At 52.4% G+C, this 18,234-nt stretch overlaps 5 protein-coding genes across 5 annotated transcripts; 3 read left to right on the top strand and 2 right to left on the bottom strand.

Annotated features, from left to right (window-relative positions):
• The first annotated feature begins 1,571 nt into the window (after window positions 1-1,571).
• On the top strand, window positions 1,572-3,255 carry LOC129356423 (uncharacterized). The gene is made up of 4 exons (XM_055026008.1): window positions 1,572-1,915; window positions 1,995-2,047; window positions 2,472-2,965; window positions 3,059-3,255. The coding sequence occupies exons 1-4, from the start codon at window positions 1,629-1,631 to the stop codon at window positions 3,065-3,067; spliced, it is 843 nt and encodes a 280-aa protein (XP_054881983.1). The 5' UTR covers window positions 1,572-1,628; the 3' UTR covers window positions 3,068-3,255.
• Window positions 3,077-4,292, top strand: LOC129356413 (uncharacterized). The gene is made up of 4 exons (XM_055026002.1): window positions 3,077-3,142; window positions 3,229-3,378; window positions 3,459-3,801; window positions 4,234-4,292. The coding sequence occupies exons 1-4, from the start codon at window positions 3,077-3,079 to the stop codon at window positions 4,290-4,292; spliced, it is 618 nt and encodes a 205-aa protein (XP_054881977.1).
• Window positions 4,293-4,463: 171 nt separating this feature from the next.
• LOC129356396 (presenilin-2-like) lies at window positions 4,464-10,448 on the top strand. The gene is given in 11 exon segments (XM_055025988.1): window positions 4,464-4,573; window positions 5,054-5,187; window positions 5,258-5,445; window positions 5,504-5,645; window positions 6,047-6,118; window positions 6,197-6,413; window positions 6,497-6,595; window positions 8,880-8,939; window positions 9,014-9,106; window positions 9,182-9,297; window positions 9,642-10,448. Coding segments are annotated over 10 exon segments (1,272 nt in total). The 5' UTR covers window positions 4,464-4,573; window positions 5,054-5,055; the 3' UTR covers window positions 9,795-10,448.
• A 133-nt stretch (window positions 10,449-10,581) lies between these two features.
• Window positions 10,582-12,056, bottom strand: LOC129356394 (protein dpy-30 homolog). The gene is made up of 5 exons (XM_055025987.1): window positions 11,969-12,056; window positions 11,242-11,282; window positions 11,091-11,138; window positions 10,769-10,911; window positions 10,582-10,694 (listed from the first exon to the last, which is right to left on the bottom strand). The coding sequence occupies exons 1-5, from the start codon at window positions 11,976-11,978 to the stop codon at window positions 10,622-10,624; spliced, it is 315 nt and encodes a 104-aa protein (XP_054881962.1). The 5' UTR covers window positions 11,979-12,056; the 3' UTR covers window positions 10,582-10,621.
• A 1,304-nt stretch (window positions 12,057-13,360) lies between these two features.
• Window positions 13,361-16,628, bottom strand: LOC129356393 (3-oxo-5-alpha-steroid 4-dehydrogenase 2-like). The gene is made up of 5 exons (XM_055025986.1): window positions 15,546-16,628; window positions 14,512-14,675; window positions 14,171-14,272; window positions 13,952-14,102; window positions 13,361-13,827 (listed from the first exon to the last, which is right to left on the bottom strand). Exons 1-5 carry the CDS (start codon window positions 15,809-15,811, stop codon window positions 13,761-13,763), a joined length of 750 nt encoding a protein of 249 aa, XP_054881961.1. The 5' UTR covers window positions 15,812-16,628; the 3' UTR covers window positions 13,361-13,760.
• Window positions 16,629-18,234: the final 1,606 nt, after the last annotated feature.

The raw sequence follows: 18,234 nt of genomic DNA, 5'->3' as shown, positions 1-18,234 counted from the left end.
AAGGTAAATATGAGCACATTAATATCATAAGGCAAGACTGACTGAGAACTACAGGAAAAAAACGGTCTGCTGCGGTTAAACGGAGCCATCCGATGTCTGGTCTATGACTGCCATCTGCTGGACAGACCGAGCACTGCAACGCCCACAGTAACCCTGAAGTTCTCAGCAGCGTTACTCTGGTTTCTGGGGCAGGAGGAACCCACAAACCAACGTTCAAATGTAGTATAAATACTGCAAATAAACCCCTACCCGCTCCCAACAAAACACAAGAAACCCTGGTGTATTCCCTTCTGATGACCCAAAAAATCCAGAAACCATCAATTATAACTGAAAGAAGAAACTAAAGCAGCAACTGAAACAAGGAATTACAGAAAACTACAGGAAATCAGAAAATTACAAGAATAAAGTTAGAATATTAAAAGGATAAAATTGTAATGAGAATAAAGTCAGAATACTTCTAAAATAAATTCATAATCTGCAGCATCTCAATGTTAGAGCGGAGAAGGGCTTACTTTGCTCAAAGTAAGCCCAACGCCAGCCAATCGGTGCTTGCTTCATGTCCGGGTGGGCCAATCACATCCCGAGCTGGTGGCTCACTGTGGCTTACTTTTGACCAATCAGCTTCCACGATCTGGAGCATTAGAAAAGCTAGGAGACAGAAGCTAGGATCATTTCAATCAATAATTCTTTGAAATAGTTTGGCGATCGGTAAGTTTAAATATGTTTTTCTTTGCAACAGCTCAGTGTATGAGATTCCGTGTTTATTAGTTAGCGTAACATGTCACTGCGGGGAGGAGAACGACACCGGGGCTTCCTGTGGGATTTTTTTCCACCCCGCCAAAAAACAGAAAACATATAAATTGCACATAATTCTGTAAGACGATTCCACCAATATGTGTTATTTCTTGTCATCAATAAATGTATTTTTGTCCGCCTATAGCAACGCGTTGTTTTGCCGGGTCCTGCTGTCCACAGTGTGGGCAACATAACGGAGCTACAAATGATAACATCCTGCATTATTTTATAATAAATCATACTGCTATGTGGTCTTGATTCAGAGTATGCCGAGTGAAAAAAGCGGCATGAATCCAGTGTAATGATTGTGTTATTAATTAAAGTGATATTTATATGTAATTTTGAATACTTATTTATGCTTTTTCCCTGTCAGAACCTGCATGCATATCCAGATCTCCGCAGAACTCCTCAGGGTCAGCTCCTTATGGGCCCAACTGAGGAGGCAAACCGGAGTGAAGGTGCTGTGGCAGGGAGGGCCTGCCGTAAGGAGGTTCTGGCTGAAGCCACTGCTCTTGTGAGGCAGAGTGGAGGGGATCCGACTGACCAGTTCTTGGTTCTGGCCCACTACAAGACTCAGTTTGGGAAGTACCAGGGCCAGAGGTTCCAATGGATACTTGAAAACTCACTGGGCTATGCAGTGGTCAGCAGCATGATGAGAGAAGAGGAGAAGGACAACCCGCTGTCGGCCATAAACACCTGCTCCTCAAGTACAGCTCCCAGATCAAGGAGTGGGAAGCTGTGGAGGTGTTCCTGAGGAAGCAGGCTGTACTCCTGGAGGCCCAGAAGACTGGTGACTCTGGGTGTCTGAGTTGGGAGACTTTAAAGGCAGGTCCATGAAGGAGGTGTATGAGGACCCCAGCAGGGAGGCCCAGGCTCTCATCAGCTACCTGAAGAAGGCCAACGCCCGGCCGAACACCAACATGGCCCTTTTCAAAGCCTACGTGCAGAAGAGACAAGCTCCGTCTCCTGCCCACCTGCACACCGTCACTGCATCCTCCTCCACCTGCTGCCAGTCAGAACAGGCCCCTGATGGCTGCCACTGTAAAGGCCCTGTTGGCACACGGGAAGCATTTGTCTCCTTCACAGCTGGCACACAAAATACTTTCTCCATCCAAAACCTGTACGTACTAAATGATCCTCAAAACCATCCTTTTTAACCTCATGCAGCGTGTGAGGTTAAAAAATATCTTTTCTAACAGCTGCAGTCCCTCGTTGTCTGAGTCCGCTGCCCGGAGACGGCTCTTTACCCACGGTGAGTACCGGGTCATGCACACAGTGTCAGGTCCTGGCTTGTTCTGGTGTTTGTTGGTAATTTTAGTTTTGATTTCTGTTTGACTTATTCTTTGATTAGACCAGCCTTGTTCTTGTTTTACTTTACTTCAGCCCTTCAGTATGTTGTTTTTTCCAGTTATTATTTGTTATTGTTGGATTAATAGTTCTTGTTTGTTTGTGTTCTCGCCTTTGTGCCAATTTATCTCTCTCTCTCTTCTCAGCCTGCAACCTGCCAGGCAATCTGCTCAGTAGTAGTTCTGCCATAGTTAGAACTATTGATTTTCATGAAACTTTCATCAGCTACCTGCAGCCTCTGTCTCTACATTTGGGTCCACTTTAAAATGAACAAATCAGGACACACAGATGTGTTGATGATGTGTGCTTAATTGTGTTTTATTTTACAGATGCTCCTCCTGCTGCTGCTGCTGCTGCTGCCGCTCCGTGCCTTCCCATCCCCGTGTTGCAGTCCCCTGCAGAGCTTCCTGGTCGCTGGAAGGAGCACCTCCCATCCTTCCAGCAGGACTGGATCAGGAAAGCTATTTTTTGCCGAAATGCAAAAACTGGGAAGACGGAGCTGAGGCCCCATCCTCAGTTCTGGTGGCATCCACCTCAGCCCCCGACTGTCTTCACTCAGCCTCCGGCCTCTGCAGATGTCTTCTTCTCCCGCCCTTTGTTTCTCTGGATGCCCCTAAAGATGTGGTCCGTTCCACTTGTCTGTGTCCAGCCGGCCTGCAGCAGACCGTCCGCAAGGTGTTGGACATGGACGGGTGGTATGACCTGGCCACGGAGTATCTGGAGTGCAAAGGATGCAAGAAGAAGAACCGGCTTGGTCAGAGGACATCGTAAGGCAGCTGGACCTGGGGCACCGCACCAGATTTCCTGCCGTCCTCACATACAGGTAAAGCACACTGATGATAACAGCAATGCATTTGAATGTGCTTGTGCTGTGTAACATGTAAAGGGCTACTTTCATGCTTCACTGGCATTAAAGGACACGTGACACAGACACATGTGCAGATACGCCTGTGACATCCGCGTGGTGGTGCTGATGCGGGAGAGGAGCCGGGGGAACAGTGTCACACAGCTGAATCACAAGTTGACGGAGGAGCACAGGAATATCTCACAGCCTGTGAGCCCTTTGCTGACTCGTCCGTCATCCAGCCGCCATTGTTCTCCAGCCTCTGCTGCTTCTCCCAAACCCAAGTGGCCGCTGTCCGCGTACGCCAGGACGTGCTCTCGCGGCTGCCCGAGGTCAGGGCCAAAATTACATCTGTCTTTGGCTCCGTCCTCAAAATGGACTCCACCAAAAAGGTACAAAACAGTTTGAATGTAGTTTTAATTTACAGTTTTGGTTCTCTGGCTTCATTTGCATTGTTGCTTTCATTTTTTAGGTCACCAAGAAGCTGGCCGGTGCCGCAGCCAACACCGCCGGCTGCTGGACCAATGTCAGCAATGAGCACGGCCAGGTCTTGGCGTCTGTCCTTGCAGCCGCGGAGGGGCGCGGCCTTTGGCCTATGGCAGCAGGCTTGGTGAGGTGCTACCGGGAGGCGGGAGCGGCACCGCCCTCTGTGATGTACGTGGACCGGGACCGCTGCAGCCCGCAGGCTCGGGGCCAGGCGCAGGTCGCAGCGATGTTCAGCGCCTGGACATCTGGCGCTTTATGCGTCGGTTTGCAGCAGGCGGCATCACGGAGGCTCACCGGCTCTACGGCACCTTCATGGCGCCGCTGGCCAGGTGAAGGTGGAACTGTGGCATATTTAGTCATTTTTAGCCTCATATTAACATCACTGCCAACACAGCAGGTCTGGGCTTCATGTGTGCAAAGCTCCATGAAACGAGACAGAATATAATTAAATGCCGTTGAATAAAATAATGTCAGAAATGTAAAGTTGATTTCAGTTAACAGATGCAATTGATTACATTGGCAGAGCATGTTGTCAACTAACATCTAGAGTCAAACTATAAAGTAGCTTCAATCAAACCCAACCCTGACCCCCATCACCCCCACAGCCCCACCCCATAGGTGGATGTTTATTCTGTAAAAATGTAAATAGATCTTTTTACTTGTGTATTTTTTGTTGTGATTTTTTTCTCCAGTTTCTAGAACAAGATACGATTCATTATAAATAAATCTTGTTCCCAGAATCACTTTGTTGTTGCTTTCAGTTTTGGATGCAACGTTTACTGAACAGCAGGGCTCAGGCAAGGTGCTGCTCATCGCCTGAACTTTGACTCCTGTGGGATTTCAGGCTCGTCTGTGAGGTCAAAGTGCAGCCTAAGGTCAAAGTGCAGCCTAAGGTCAAAGTGCAGGCACATTGAGGTGTCAGGTGTTAAGTTCTCATATTGTGACTGATTTATTTCCCTCTGGTTTTTTCTTCTCTTGTGCGTCACGGTGGGTGACGTCAGTGAACGTATCACGTGCGTCGCTCGGATCAGCTGACCGCGGTGTTTCCGGGTTTATTTCTCGGACGTCGTTTCGGTCCAGGCCCGGTTCGGTTCTGCACAGGTTTGTTTTTCTGAACTTACTCTGACAAAAAGCGACCAGAATGACGGTCGGAACCATTCGAGTCCGTTTGGGCCACACTTGAAAGTCGGTGTGTTCGGTTCTGTTGAGGCAGGCGTTACCAGTGCGGTTCGGTTCGGTTAGACAGTAGAGTTCCGGTTCTGTTGCACCGTAAGGTTTGTTCCTATCGGTTCTGTCGGAGCAGGTAGTACTGGTTCGGTTCGCTGTAGCAGTCAGCACAGGTTCTGTTGGGTTCTGCCGGTTCTGTTGGGTACAGCAGGTTCTGTTGGGTTCTGCTGGTTCTTTTGGGTTCTGCAGGTTCTGCTGGGTTCTGCTGGGTTCTGCTGGTTCTGTTGGGTTCTGCTGGTTCTGTTGGGTTCTGCCGGTTCTGCTGGGTTCAGCAGGTTCTGCCGGTTCAGCAGGTTCTGCTGGGTTCTCCAGGTCCTTTTGGTTTCAGCTGGTTCCGTTTGGTTCTGTTTGCAGTGATGAGCGTGTCGGACAGTGATGAGGAGCTCTACAACGAACGGACCGCCCTGGTTCCCGCCCAGAACCCTGCGGTTCCGTCCTACCGACCCGACCCGGAGCTCAGCCCCACCGAGGACTCCGACAGTAAAACGGTACTGGCCCGGTTCTGCTGACCGTGTTTGAGGACGGTGTCGGTCCTGACGGGTTCTGGTCCCCTCCCAGGCCGGGCGGAGCGGCGGGCGGAGCGGTCCGGCCCCAGGGGCGGAGCCTGAGGACGAGGAGGAGGAGCCACTGAAGTACGGCGCCAAGCACGTCATCATGCTGTTCGTCCCCGTCACCCTGTGCATGGCGGTGGTGGTCGGCACCATCAAGTCCGTCAGCTTCTACTCAGAGAAGACCACGCAGCAGCTGTAGGTCCGCCGGGTTCTGGTCTCGGTTCTGGTTCTGTCTCACCCGGTCTCTCTGCAGGATCTACACGCCGTTCAGCGAGGACACGCCCGATGTGGGCCGCCGGCTGCTGCACTCCGTCCTCAACACCGCCATCATGATCAGCGTCATCGTGGTCATGACCGTCCTCCTGGTGGTGCTGTACAAGAACCGCTGCTACAAGGTAGGACAGGGACCGGACCGGGTCGGGCCGCACCGGGCGAGATCGACCTGACCCGACTCATCATGATCAGCGTCAAAAACACAATTATTTATATTTTTGTGGCGGCTTTACTTTAGAGTTTGTCTGTTCATCAGTAAACCACTTCCTGTCGACTCAACATTTTGTGACATGAAACCACGTTGGGTGGATCTAGCGCCCCCTAGCGCCACTGCCAGCAGATTTTCGGACAGGAAACAATGTTTCTCCAGCAGACGGTCCAGCTGGTTCCGCTTGTGATCCACATTAATGTAACCGGGTCATCGCAGAGAATCGCTGCCTTGGTTCTGAACTAGAAGCCGGTCCGACCCGCTGAATGTTCTGGGTCCCTTTCGGCCTGAAGTTCTGGCTTTTCTCTGCCTCAGTTCATCCACGGCTGGCTCATCCTGTCCTCCCTCATGCTGCTGTTCTGGTTCAGCTTCATGTATCTGGGGTGAGTTTCCGGTCTGAAGGATCCAGCCGGCCCGATTCTGGTTCTGGTCCATCAGCAGGCTCGTCCTTTTGTGCCATCAGAGAAGTTTCGAACCTACAACGTGGCGGTGGACTACCCAACAGTGGCCATGGTGATCTGGAACTTCGGCGCCGTGGGCATGCTGTGCATCCACTGGAAGGGGCCGCTGCAGCTGCAGCAGGCCTACCTCATCCTCATCAGCGCGCTCATGGCCCTCGTCTTCATCAAATATCTCCCCGAGTGGTCCACCTGGGTCATCCTCGGCGCCATCTCTGTCTACGGTGAGTCCTGGAACGCCGTCACCTCCTGCCTCGCCGACATAGCGCCTCTAACTGTTCTCAAATCATCCATTGGTCCCCTGCAGACCTGGTGGCCGTCCTCAGTCCAAAGGGACCGCTACGGATGCTGGTGGAGACGGCTCAGGAGCGCAACGAACCCATCTTCCCCGCCCTCATCTACTCCTGTAAGTCCTGAGTCTCACCTGGTCGGCATGATAGGTCTAATAAAAGTTTGGTTCTCCATGGGGGTTGGTCAGGGTCTCGTTCTGGTCTAGTTCAGGGTTGGTCAGGGTCTCGTTCTGGTCTAGTTCAGGGTCAGTCCGGGTCTTGTTCTGGTCTAGTTCAGGGTTGGTCAGGGTCTTGTTCTGGTCTAGTTCAGGGTCAGTCCGGGTCTCGTTCTGGTTTAGTTCGGGGTCAGTCCGGGTCTCGTTCTGGTTTAGTTCAGGGTCAGTCAGGGTCTCGTTCTGGTCTAGTTCAGGGTTGGTCAGGGTCTCGTTCTGGTCTAGTTTGGGGGGATGGATCCGGGTCTTGTTCTGGTCTAGTTTGGGGTCAGTCCGGGTCTTGTTCTGGTCTAGTTCAGGGTCAGTCCGGGTCTCGTTCTGGTTTAGTTCGGGGTCAGTCCGGGTCTCGTTCTGGTTTAGTTCAGGGTCAGTCAGGGTCTCGTTCTGGTCTAGTTCAGGGTTGGTCAGGGTCTCGTTCTGGTCTAGTTTGGGGGGATGGATCCGGGTCTTGTTCTGGTCTAGTTTGGGGTCAGTCCGGGTCTCGTTCTGGTCTAGTTCAGGGTCAGTCAGGGTCTCGTTCTGGTCTAGTTCAGGGTTGGTCAGGGTCTCGTTCTGGTCTAGTTCAGGGTTGGTCAGGGTCTCGTTCTGGTTTAGTTCGGGGTCAGTCCGGGTCTCGTTCTGGTCTAGTTTGGGGGGATGGATCCGGGTCTTGTTCTGGTCTAGTTTGGGGTCGGTCCGGGTCTCGTTCCGGTCTAGTTCAGGGTCAGTCAGGTCTCGTTCTGGTCTAGTCGGGGGTCAGTCCGGGTCTCGTTCTGGTCTAGTTTGGGGGGATGGATCCGGGTCTCGTTCCGGTCTAGTTCAGGGTCGGTCCGGGTCTCGTTCTGGTCTAGTTCAGGGTCGGTCCGGGTCTCGTTCTGGTCTAGTTCAGGGTCGGTCCGGGTCTCGTTCCGGTCTAGTTCAGGGTTGGTCAGGGTCTCGTTCTGGTCTAGTTTGGGGGGATGGATCCGGGTCTCGTTCTGGTCTAGTTCAGGGTCGGTCCGGGTCTCGTTCCGGTCTAGTTCAGGGTTGGTCAGGGTCTCGTTCTGGTCTAGTTTGGGGGGATGGATCCGGGTCTTGTTCTGGTCTAGTTTGGGGTCAGTCCGGGTCTCGTTCTGGTCTAGTTCAGGGTCAGTCAGGGTCTCGTTCTGGTCTAGTCGGGGGTCAGTCCGGGTCTCGTTCTGGTCTAGTTTGGGGGGATGGATCCGGGTCTCGTTCCGGTCTAGTTTGGGGTCAGTCCGGGTCTTGTTCTGGTCTAGTTTGGGGGGATGGATCCGGGTCTCGTTCCGGTCTAGTTCAGGGTCGGTCCGGGTCTCGTTCCGGTCTAGTTCAGGGTTGGTCAGGGTCTCGTTCTGGTCTAGTTTGGGGGGATGGATCCGGGTCTTGTTCTGGTCTAGTTTGGGGTCAGTCCGGGTCTCGTTCTGGTCTAGTTCAGGGTCAGTCAGGGTCTCGTTCTGGTCTAGTTCAGGGTTGGTCAGGGTCTCGTTCTGGTCTAGTTCAGGGTCGGTCCGGGTCTTGTTCCGGTCTAGTTCAGGGTTGGTCCGGGTCTTGTTCTGGTCTAGTTCAGGGTCGGTCCGGGTCTTGTTCCGGTCTAGTTCAGGGTTGGTCCGGGTCTTGTTCCGGTCTAGTTCAGGGTCGGTCAGGGTCTCGTTCTGGTCTAGTTTGGGGGGATGGATCCGGGTCTCGTTCTGGTCTAGTTTGGGGTCAGTCCGGGTCTCGTTCTGGTCTAGTTCAGGGTCGGTCCGGGTCTCGTTCTGGTCTAGTTCAGGGTCGGTCCGGGTCTTGTTCTGGTCTAGTTCAGGGTTGGTCAGGGTCTCGTTCTGGTCTAGTTCAGGGTCGGTCCGGGTCTCGTTCTGGTCTAGTTCAGGGTTGGTCAGGGTCTCGTTCTGGTCTAGTTTGGGGGGATGGATCCGGGTCTCGTTCCGGTCTAGTTTGGGGTCAGTCCGGGTCTCGTTCTGGTCTAGTTCAGGGTCGGTCCGGGTCTCGTTCTGGTCTAGTTCAGGGTTGGTCAGGGTCTCGTTCTGGTCTAGTTTGGGGGGATGGATCCGGGTCTCGTTCTGGTCTAGTTCAGGGTCGGTCCGGGTCTCGTTCTGGTCTAGTTTAGGGTCGGTCTGGGTCTTGTTCCGGTCTAGTCGGGGATATGGATCCGGGTTTGCTCCCGATAAGTAGTTGGAGGGCTCTGATTGGTCATAACGTCTCCATCTCTCTGCAGCTGCCATGATGTGGACGGTGACGATGGCGAACCCGGCCGATTGCCAGCGCTCTGAAACAGGTCAGAGGTCAGTCGTGGCAATGCCTGCTCTGCTGTCCAGGCCTGCAGTCTAAATGCTGTCTCTATGGCAACAGGTTCAGACGAGGAGGCGGAGCTAAATGGCGGGAGGGCGGAGCCTCATCGCCAAGGGCTGAGTCCGGTCCTGGAAGAGGAGATGGAGGAGGAACGTGAGTGGAGGAGCTGCAGGCCGGAGCTCAGCCGGTGTCTGGTTAGCATGATGATGATGGCTTGTGTGTGTGCAGGTGGGGTGAAGCTCGGCCTCGGAGACTTCATCTTCTACAGCGTTCTGGTGGGAAAGGCTGCAGCGACTGGTGGAGACTGGAACACCACCCTGGCCTGCTTCGTGGCCATCCTCATCGTACGTTCAGCCATGTTGCTTTCCTTCCACTAAACTTTTCATCAATCATTTCTAGGGTCATTCAGAGTGCCAAATCAGTTTCAGATGTAAGGTAAGTTTCTTAGTCATCTCCAGGTGGTAGAAGGTTATCTAAGTCGGCCATGTTGAGGATTTGGTCTTCCTGTGTTTTCTGAGGCGAGGCTCTGACCCGGCAGCACTTCCTGTCAGAGGTAATGGTGGCATCATGTCTCTTCTACTGGATTCAACTAGGAATGAATGAGCTGAAGAGAGAAAATGGTATGGAGTGTGGTAACTTTGAGCTGGTCATGTGACTCATCATCCACCTCCTTTGCCCCTCCCTCCAGGGTCTGTGCCTCACCCTGCTGCTCCTGGCCATCTTTAGGAAGGCGCTGCCCGCGCCCATCTCCATTGCCTTTGGTCTCATCTTCTACTTCTCCACTGACTTCCTCGTTCAGCCCTTCATGGACAATCTGGCCAATCACCAGTTCTACATCTGAGACCAAGCCCCGCCCACTTCCTTATCAGTCTGTCAGGCCGTCATCTGATGACACATAAAGGCCACTTCCTGTGCAGCGTTGAGGAACAGGAAGTGATGTGATACACCCTGTGACCTTACCTGGTGGTCTGCTCAGGTGTTTGATGTATGTAGTTTGTCACTCTGCGATTGGCTGAGACCTGGCCTCTGCATCATCGACCAGGTGACCCCAGACGCTCCAATAGTGTGGAGCTGCAAAGTGGGTGGAGCCACCACTTTATTACTTCTATATCCACTACATTACCCACAATCCTCAGGTCAAGAAGTCTGATTCTTTGGACAATTCCTGTTGAAAAGCATCAAGGGAGTTGGAGTTTCTATAATGCTCACAAACATTTATACTTTTTTTCCCCTCAATGAGATATTTTATCACATAATTAAAGTATATAAGGTATGAAATAGTTTTAACAGATGGTGATCTGCCAAATTGAAGCAGAAAATAATATTTTTATAGCATTTGTCTGGGTCCTAGAAAATTGATAGTGGTGAATATGATTCCCTGTCTGTGTTTGTGTAACATTGGCCTGTCTGGGCTTCCGTACGTCTGCAAGTCGTTTCATTTTTTACTTGTTCTGTAAATGTTTCACATAAACAAATTAAATGGAGTTTTCTGGAACAGACTCAAATCTTTTAACTTCTCAGTGACTTCCTGCTCCTCGGGTCATGACCATCCTGAGCTTCACAGGATGCTGCAGCCCGTCGGGTCCGGTCGCCAGAACAGAACCGGTGTGTTCTGAATAAACGAGGCGTTCCATTTTTAAAATGTTTATTCTGGATTCTAGAACAGATTTAGCTCCGCTCCTCAAACTGGGATTTATTCTTCAGCAGGAACGCCGCCAGATATTCGATAGGGTTGGGAGGCCTGGAGAGAAACATCCACAACGTCAGAACCGGCGAGCGGTATCCGGTACCGGCCAAACCCGCGGCAGAACCCACCTCTCCTTGGCCAGGACAGACAGGCCCTGCAGCAGGATGGGAACCACGGTCTGGTCCAGGTAGGCCCGGGTCGGCAGCGCCTGCAGGTCCACCTTCTGCTTGGACAGCTTCTCCGCGCTCGCCTTCTCGTTCTCCACCGTGCGCTGGGGACCAACGACCCGACCCGTTACTCAGACACTGGTTCTGGGACCGATCTGAAGGCGGGTCGGTGGCTCTGTCCCGTCCCGAGGTTCTGATCAGGTTCTGGATCCAGAACCTTGGAATGGGGCAGAACCTGTACAGAGTAGTGAGTGCAACACAGCATGCTGGGAGATGGAGTTACCTGCAGGTTTTCTGTCAGGCCGAACTCAGCGTGAGGATTTTCAGAGACCTGCAGGAGGATTCAGGTTCAGACAGCTGTAAATAAATCATGTTTAGACCAAGTGTGTGTGTGTGTGTGTGTGTGTGTGTGTGTGTGTGTGTGTGTGGCTCACAGGTGTGTGTCCCTCCATGGACTGCTCTGGGTCTGTGTGATCTGAAAGCAGAGCAGCAGTTAGCTTAGCAGCAGTTAGCTTAGCAGCAGTTAGCTTAGCAGCAGATCTGACTCCTGATCACGGCAAACATGGGAGAACGTTCTCCTCAGACCGGAAACGCAATGCAACTCTTCACTGTGATTGGTCCTCTGACTCCAGAACCAAACTGGACCGACTCGGTTTGATCAGCTTCATGGGAACCGGCGGTTACCATGGTAACCTTCCCAGACGACTAGCCTCTTGATGAGAGGGGAGACTGGACTCAGAACCAGAACCTCCACCTGACCCCTCGGCATTGATTCGGAAATGCCCGGACTCACCGACAGAACCCCCGGAACCGGTTCTGGTTCTGTTTCAGAACAGCAGGGACAAATGCGGCTGTTTAAAGTTTGGTTGGAATTAAATCCGAGAGTAGGGGTTCGGTTTTGGTTCTGGCCTGCCTTAATTCGTACAGCTGGCCTTGACCCGGACCCAGGTCGAACCGGGCGACGTGGGTCAGTACGCGGCAGGTTGTTAGCTTAGCATCTTTCCTCTTTCCGGTAAATAAACCGGACCGAGGACAGCAAACGGCCAACGGCGGGAGACCTGAGCGGTAACGCGCCGCATGAAACCAGAACCACCGAACAACCGGACCGAACCTCCCCAGAACCCGCCGATAAGAACCATTAAAGCTCAACAATGAACTCACCGTCCGCCATGTTTGTTGTGAAGTGTGCGCAGTAAATCCGGCGTAGCTGATTCTGCTTTGACGTTACGTCAGGAACGTTCCTTCCAAAATAAAAGCAACGTTGTTTCCGGTTCCCTTTCAGAGTAATAGCATCAAAAGTAATTGATTTCAGCTGAAGAAAAAAGTAATCTGCTTTGGCCGGTCACAGTTTTTAAATTGAACTCTTTTTAAGATGAGGAAACTTCTTACTGGTTTATGTATTTGGTGTGATACTGTAGAAACGATGGAACATGTTTTTATTAGTTGTAGGAAACATGTGAATCAAAGAAGATTATTAAAAACGGAATTAAGTTTTAATAGAGAATTTAAATTTGAGAATGTGGTTAATCAGTTAAATAGTAATGAGGAGAAAGAGAAGATTAAAAAGAACATACTGGGCTCATTAGGAAAATTTGAGGCATAGATATTGGGACCCAACAGAGGGAGAAGTGCAACAATAATGCAGGCTAACTCCCGTTGAAATCTAAAGAAGAACTAATCTGCTTTAGGTCCGCAGACCGGGTTTCTGCTTGGAAAGGTTTAAAGTCCTGGCTCAGAATAAATATTCTCCATAACTTTGAGCAGGTTAATTTAATGAATGTTTTCCTATGTTGCAGTTCTGCAGAGTTAGCTTCAGGAAATGGTCCAACACCAGACAGAACCTGAGGAGCGCCCAGGTTCTTCTGACCCGGCAGCTCCTCTGGGTCGGATTCCTGCTAAATCTGAGTTTATGAAAAATGTTGCAGCTATCCTTTAAAACGTGGTTCTCCTTACCCAAACAAGAAAAGCAGAACGTTGCTGCTGGGTCAAAGTTTCGAGGTGAGGTCTGAAGGCCCCGGCCCAAATCTGGCCCGCCTTTTGTCTTCATGCGGCCCTGTGGACTGCAGAGCTGCCAGATGACATCAATGTGAAAAGATTCTCAATACTATCTCATTTCAAGAAGTATTTGTCAAATTGCAGCAACAGCTGTTTTGTCAATATTCTAGCAATCTGGTTTTATCGACGCATTCTGCCACAAATGGCCCTTTGATGATATTCATGATCTTAAACTGTCCAGAAATAAAAAACACAGAGTGGGAAGGACAGCGGACAGTCTGGGGAGAATTATAAGCCAGTTTGTGTCAACATGAATGTTAAAATCTCCCAGTCATAACTTGATCCGTTTTTAACTCCAAATCAGATTGTTTTTAATGCAAACATTAAAGTCCTGTGGACGATTCAGAACAACAAACTAAATTCATATTAATATTTCATAAATCTGAAAGAAAATTGGTTGCTACTCAGACAAGTCATAGTTTGGAAGAGTGAGTGACGAATCCATCGAACTGGAACCAGAACCGGAACCAGAACCTCAGTCCAAACTCACAGTCTGAATCAGCTTTCATGTTTATTCTGATGGAGTACCGACATTAAGACAAATAAATCATGTTTAGAGGAAATAAAAGAATAAAAGGTACATTTACATGAATATAGAACCATTTTGAAAGAAAATGAATCGGGTTGTAACATTTCAAATCTGCTTATTTAGTTTCACTGCAGAGCGGCGGCCCACTCCGTCTCTGTGGCGCCACCTGATGGCAAAAGCCTGGATAGTTTGAGCCTGGATGTGAGGGGAAGTTGGTGCCCTGGTCTTGACTCTTGACCTTTACAGAGTCCCAGATGGAGGGAGCGCCAGATGGAGGACGGCTCGGCGTTGGATTTATGCAGCGTGTGTCGGTTCTCTGAGGAGGAGGAACTGCAATAGGTACCAGTTTCACGGGTTGGGCCTCCATCCCTACAGAATGAAGGGAATGATGGCTTTCCTGGAGCGGGGGTAGTCCTCAAACCTCCGCTTATAATCCCTGGAAGAAACACAAGGAGCACCGACTCAGCCCGAGTTCTGATGCGAGCCGAAACCCAAACTGTAACCCAACCAGAACCCTTGCTCAGTGTGTCTGATCCTGAAAGTATGGGGATGACCGGTACCTGTGGTGATGGAAGGCTCTGGGCCCGATGGAGCACATGGTGAAGAAGGCAAAGGCGAAAGCTGGAAAGGACCAAGCAGCGAGGGCGAAGCCGCACCACTCAATGATCTCCCCAAAGAAGTTGGCACCAGAAACCAACTCAAACATCCCGCCTGGAAGACGGACAGCGGTCAACAGGAAGTCAGCTTCAGGCTGCAGTTCTCCAGAGTTTGTGGCGTACCGCGGGGGATCCTGTAGACCAACTCCCCAGGTTTCCTCAGGCGACGCAGGATGTGGTCACTGTGGATGTTGATGCTCAGACCGACAGCAAACACCAGAACACCTTGAAAAACAGAATCAAGACATGAAGTCCAGCAGGAGGTTCGTCTCTCCTCACCTGATCCGCCCAATTTCTCACTTTCCTATTTCAGAACCAAAGCCAAACTTCCTCATCTCATCTTTCCAAACAAAAACAAATCAATTCATGTTCTAGGTGCTTCTCGTTGTCCTCTGGTGGCTTGTTCAGCTTTTGGACTTCAGAACCCCTTCAGAACCGGTTCCTGCCGCGGCGGAGCGTCTGACCTGCAGAGAGGCGAGCGTTGGTCAGCCAGGTGAGCTGCAGGTGAGCGCAGTGCAGCAGGTGGTGTCCCTGCAGGAAGCCGTTCAGAGAGCAGAAGATGACGGAGGAGCAGACGATCTTCAGAGGAACCGGCCGTCCGCGGGTCAGCAGGGAGAACACAAAGCTCCTGCAGAACCAGAACAAAGTTACTTCAGAACATCTCCACCAAAGCCGGCTGAAACCCAGGGAGTCAGCAGGAAGAATAATCCATAATCCCAAACTAAACCCGTCTGAGACGCTGAAGCTGTTAGAAATCTGTAAATTCCCACAGGACCAGCGGCTCCTTAAATGCATCACAGCTGGATCCCACAGCAGAACCTGGTCCGCATCCAGTCAACAGAACCAAACAGGGTTTGGGTCGGTTCCATGGAGAACATCAACCACAGGTTGGAAGAGAAGGGTCAAAGGTCAAGCTAGCCTAAAGAACTGCTCCAGGTCCGCTTGGCCGGGTCAGAAGAACATGATGTCCCACTCTGCTCAGCTTTCAGCCTCAGGTGAGACGAGCTGGACAGGTGAGGACAGGTGAGGACAGGTGAGGCAGCCAGCAGGGAGGTCTGAGTGTTTTACCAGAACCAGAACCATCTTAGGTTCTGTTCAGTCCAGTTACACCTCCAGAGCCTGGGCTCTGGTGAGAGGTTCACGTCCTGGGCTCTCAGCAGGAATGACGTCATGATTCTTGACATCATTCTTAATTCCAATCAGAAACCAGAACTGATCAGAACTTTCAGACCTGTTGCTGAAAGTTCTTTTGGGTCGGCGGTTCTGATCATTAACCTTCATTAACTTCCTGTGGATACATCAGCTGATCTGACGGGAACCGTCCCGCCAGGAGGTTCGGTTCCGAAACTCTGAACCTGAGCTCACTGCGTCACTAAATCACCCAAAACACCCCGAACCTTTCCAGAGCATCCACCCGACCGGACCGACTCGGACCGGGACCCGACCTCCGGTCGGTCCCGAGGTTCTGTCGGGTCCCGGTCCAGTCGGTCCCTCTAACCTGTAGAAGTAGTGCAGCATGAAGGTCCAGACGAGCAGCGACCTCCCGGTGGCGGAGCTCGGTTCTGCAGAACCCAGCAGCAGCAGCGGAACCAGGAAGGCCGGAACCTCCTGCAGGAACCAGGCCGGGCCGGCGGGCCAGCAGCGGCCGCTCGGCTCCGCGTAGCGGCCGTACTGTCCGCAGCGGCGCGTCTGCCGCAGCAGGTAGGCCGCGCCGCCGACCACCAGGGCCCAGCTGAGGGACGAGACGGCGGCGGATCGCTCCATCCCCCGGCAGCCGCTGCTTCCGGCGCGGCCCTCGACAGGAGCCGCAGCTCAGCCAATGAGCTGCAGAGGCTGGAGGAAGAGGCAGAAAACCGGCTTCCGGTTCCACATCGACAGCCGAGCCGTGGCTCTGTGAGGTTCGGTTCTGGTGGGATCCGGGTCTCCTTTGACGTCTAGATGAACGTCAGAGGACCATCAGAACCATCTTCCTCCCAGCAGCACAGGCCCGGTTCTGACCCGGTTCTGACCCGGCTCCTGGGGGTCCAGGAGTCTTATGAAGTTAAATCTTCTTCTTCTCCAGTCCGGATGTTTAATAATATTTATAATAATATGAACAATATTTATGTTTCTGTCCCAAAACAGAAACATCATCAGTCTCATCAATGATGCTTCCTGTTCTGGTTTGTTGGACGTTTAGAGGCCAAAGGTTCACTGGGTCCATGTCCTCTGGGTCCATCCGTCCTCTGGGTCCATCCGTCCTCTGGGTCCATGTCCTCTGGGTCCATCCGTCCTGTGGGTCCATGTCCTCTGGGTCCATCCGTCCTGTGGGTCCATCTGTCCTCTGCTGGACCGGGTCTGTCCCTCTGAGCCGAGGCGACAGCAGCAAACCTTATGTGTCGCTGATTCTGAAAAAACTCTAAAAAGTGGATCATAGTGGAGGTTCTGGTTCTGGTGAACGCTGCCACCGCCTCAGCGGAACCGGCTGGGATTCGAACCGGGGACCTTGCTGCCTCCACAGCTCATCGTGAGTTTTAACCAAACTTTTTTCCGGACCTGCGTCAGACCGGAAGTCCTTCATTTAGTCACGTGATAAGGCGTGCAGATGATCGGATACCTGATATCATCTTCATCATCAGCATCTTCTTCATCATCATCATCATCAGAAGCAGCAGGTCTTCTTCTGCGTGGACCGGTTGTGTAACCGCAGGGCGAGACGCAGCCTGAAGGTCAGCTCCTGCTGCCCCCTGCTGGCGGCGGCGCGTCACCGCAGCTCCGCTCCGCCTCCATTTTGCCTCGGACAGCCGGCGGAGGAGCAGCGGCTCGCAGCGGCTCGCAGCGGACTGTCGGCCAGCGTCCCGGCGGTGGATCCAGCTCTCTGCGGCTCTGCGGCTCTCTGCGGGTTTCTGCGCCATGGCGGCGCTGCAGCGGCCCGCGGTTCGGGCGCAGCGGCTTTTCTGAGGATTTGTTCATTTAGCGGTTGTTTTGGAAGCGGAGCGGAGCAGCAGAGGGGGTTCGGTTCGGCTTCGGAGGGTCAGGTACCGGCTTTGTTCTAATTCTCCATGATTGGCTTTGAGCTGCGGCTCCGCCTGATCCGCTCAGCGGGCCGCCGCGCGCCGCCAGGCCGCGGCTGGAGCCTCTCCGGCGGCCTGGCGGCGCCGCTGCCCCCGGCAGCATCCATCCGGCCGGGGGGCCCGGGGGGGCTGCGGGGGGGTTACATAATGTGTGCGCTGTGCACGCGCAAGGCGCGCGCTCGTCCGCATCTGATGATCCACGCAGGTGGCGGATGTGCGGGATGTGCGGAGTCTCTGCGCTTTGTTTGGCTGGGAGGGCCGGTTGGGTTCGGTTCGGGCGGGTTCGGTTCGGGCCTAGCTGGACGTGCTGCGGCCCGCAGAAATCAGGTCAGTAAGTCAAAGGATCAGCCTGCTGCCAGGCCTGAAACCCGAAGGTTCGGCTCGGTTCGGTCCGTCATCTGGAACTGATGGTCTGTTTGATCCCGGTCCAACACGAGCTGCAGGTTTTTCAGAATATTTCCAGAATTAAAGGAAGGAGTTTCCATCACTGATGAGCCTGGAAAAACCTGGAAAAACCTGGAAAAACAAACCAGCAAATCTTCAACCCATCACTTCACAGCTTCCTCATTAGACCTGGTAATGGACCGGTTCTGGTTCCGAGCTGATCAGAGGCAGCAGAACAGAAACTTTTTGACTGAGAGAAAATCCACTTTTTAATCTGCTGAAAACATGAAGTCCAATATTTGAACATCAAAGCCGTTGATCGATAACCGCCACATTCTGAAGACTCTCCGTTTGGTTCCGGTCCGATTCTAAAAACGGAACCGCTGGACCCAGGACAGCACCGCTGCTCCCGACCCCCAAGAGCTCATGAAACGAACCGAAACCACAGCCAATGGCGACTGGAACGGCACATCATGCTGATTAAGAAGTCGTGAAAGCAAAGCCGACCATGAACCGGGAGGAGGAGGAGATCCCCAGATCCCAGATCCCAGATCCCAGATCCCCAGATCCCCGATCCCGGTGCTTCTGAGACGTCCAGAGGAGAAGCAACAACGTCTGTTCATTTTATCCTTTGGCCAACATTTGCACAGATCGAACTGTTTGACCCGCAGACGTAGCGCCGCGCTCCGGAAGAGCAGCAGATGTCACGGTCGGCCGACCGGTGACGCGTCAGCTCTTCAGTTGCCGAAC

Source organism: Poeciliopsis prolifica, unplaced genomic scaffold (genome assembly GCF_027474105.1).
Source record: "Poeciliopsis prolifica strain line A6 unplaced genomic scaffold, Auburn_PproV2 SCAFFOLD170, whole genome shotgun sequence".
NCBI lineage: Eukaryota > Metazoa > Chordata > Actinopteri > Cyprinodontiformes > Poeciliidae > Poeciliopsis > Poeciliopsis prolifica.
The sequence above is the reverse complement of the archived record's forward strand: the minus strand, read 5'-3'. Positions and strand labels throughout refer to the sequence as shown.

Coding starts and splice junctions, on each gene's coding strand:
- LOC129356423 (XM_055026008.1), top strand. CDS start 1,629: ATGAAGGAGGTGTATGAGGACCCCAGCAGGGAGGCCCAGGCTCTCATC. Junction 1,916..1,994: donor ACTTTCTCCATCCAAAACCT/GTACGTACTAAA, acceptor CTTTTCTAACAG/CTGCAGTCCCTCGTTGTCTG. Junction 2,048..2,471: donor GAGACGGCTCTTTACCCACG/GTGAGTACCGGG, acceptor TTTATTTTACAG/ATGCTCCTCCTGCTGCTGCT.
- LOC129356413 (XM_055026002.1), top strand. CDS start 3,077: ATGTGCAGATACGCCTGTGACATCCGCGTGGTGGTGCTGATGCGGGAG. Junction 3,143..3,228: donor AGAGGAGCCGGGGGAACAGT/GTCACACAGCTG, acceptor TCCGTCATCCAG/CCGCCATTGTTCTCCAGCCT. Junction 3,802..4,233: donor TTCATGGCGCCGCTGGCCAG/GTGAAGGTGGAA, acceptor TGTTGCTTTCAG/TTTTGGATGCAACGTTTACT.
- LOC129356394 (XM_055025987.1), bottom strand. Junction 11,139..11,241: donor CCATGGAGGGACACACACCT/GTGAGCCACACA, acceptor ATCCTCCTGCAG/GTCTCTGAAAATCCTCACGC. Junction 10,912..11,090: donor GCCTGACAGAAAACCTGCAG/GTAACTCCATCT, acceptor GTTGGTCCCCAG/CGCACGGTGGAGAACGAGAA.
- LOC129356393 (XM_055025986.1), bottom strand. CDS start 15,811: ATGGAGCGATCCGCCGCCGTCTCGTCCCTCAGCTGGGCCCTGGTGGTC. Junction 14,676..15,545: donor ATGCTGCACTACTTCTACAG/GTTAGAGGGACC, acceptor CTGGTTCTGCAG/GAGCTTTGTGTTCTCCCTGC. Junction 13,828..13,951: donor AGAGCCTTCCATCACCACAG/GTACCGGTCATC, acceptor TGTTTCTTCCAG/GGATTATAAGCGGAGGTTTG.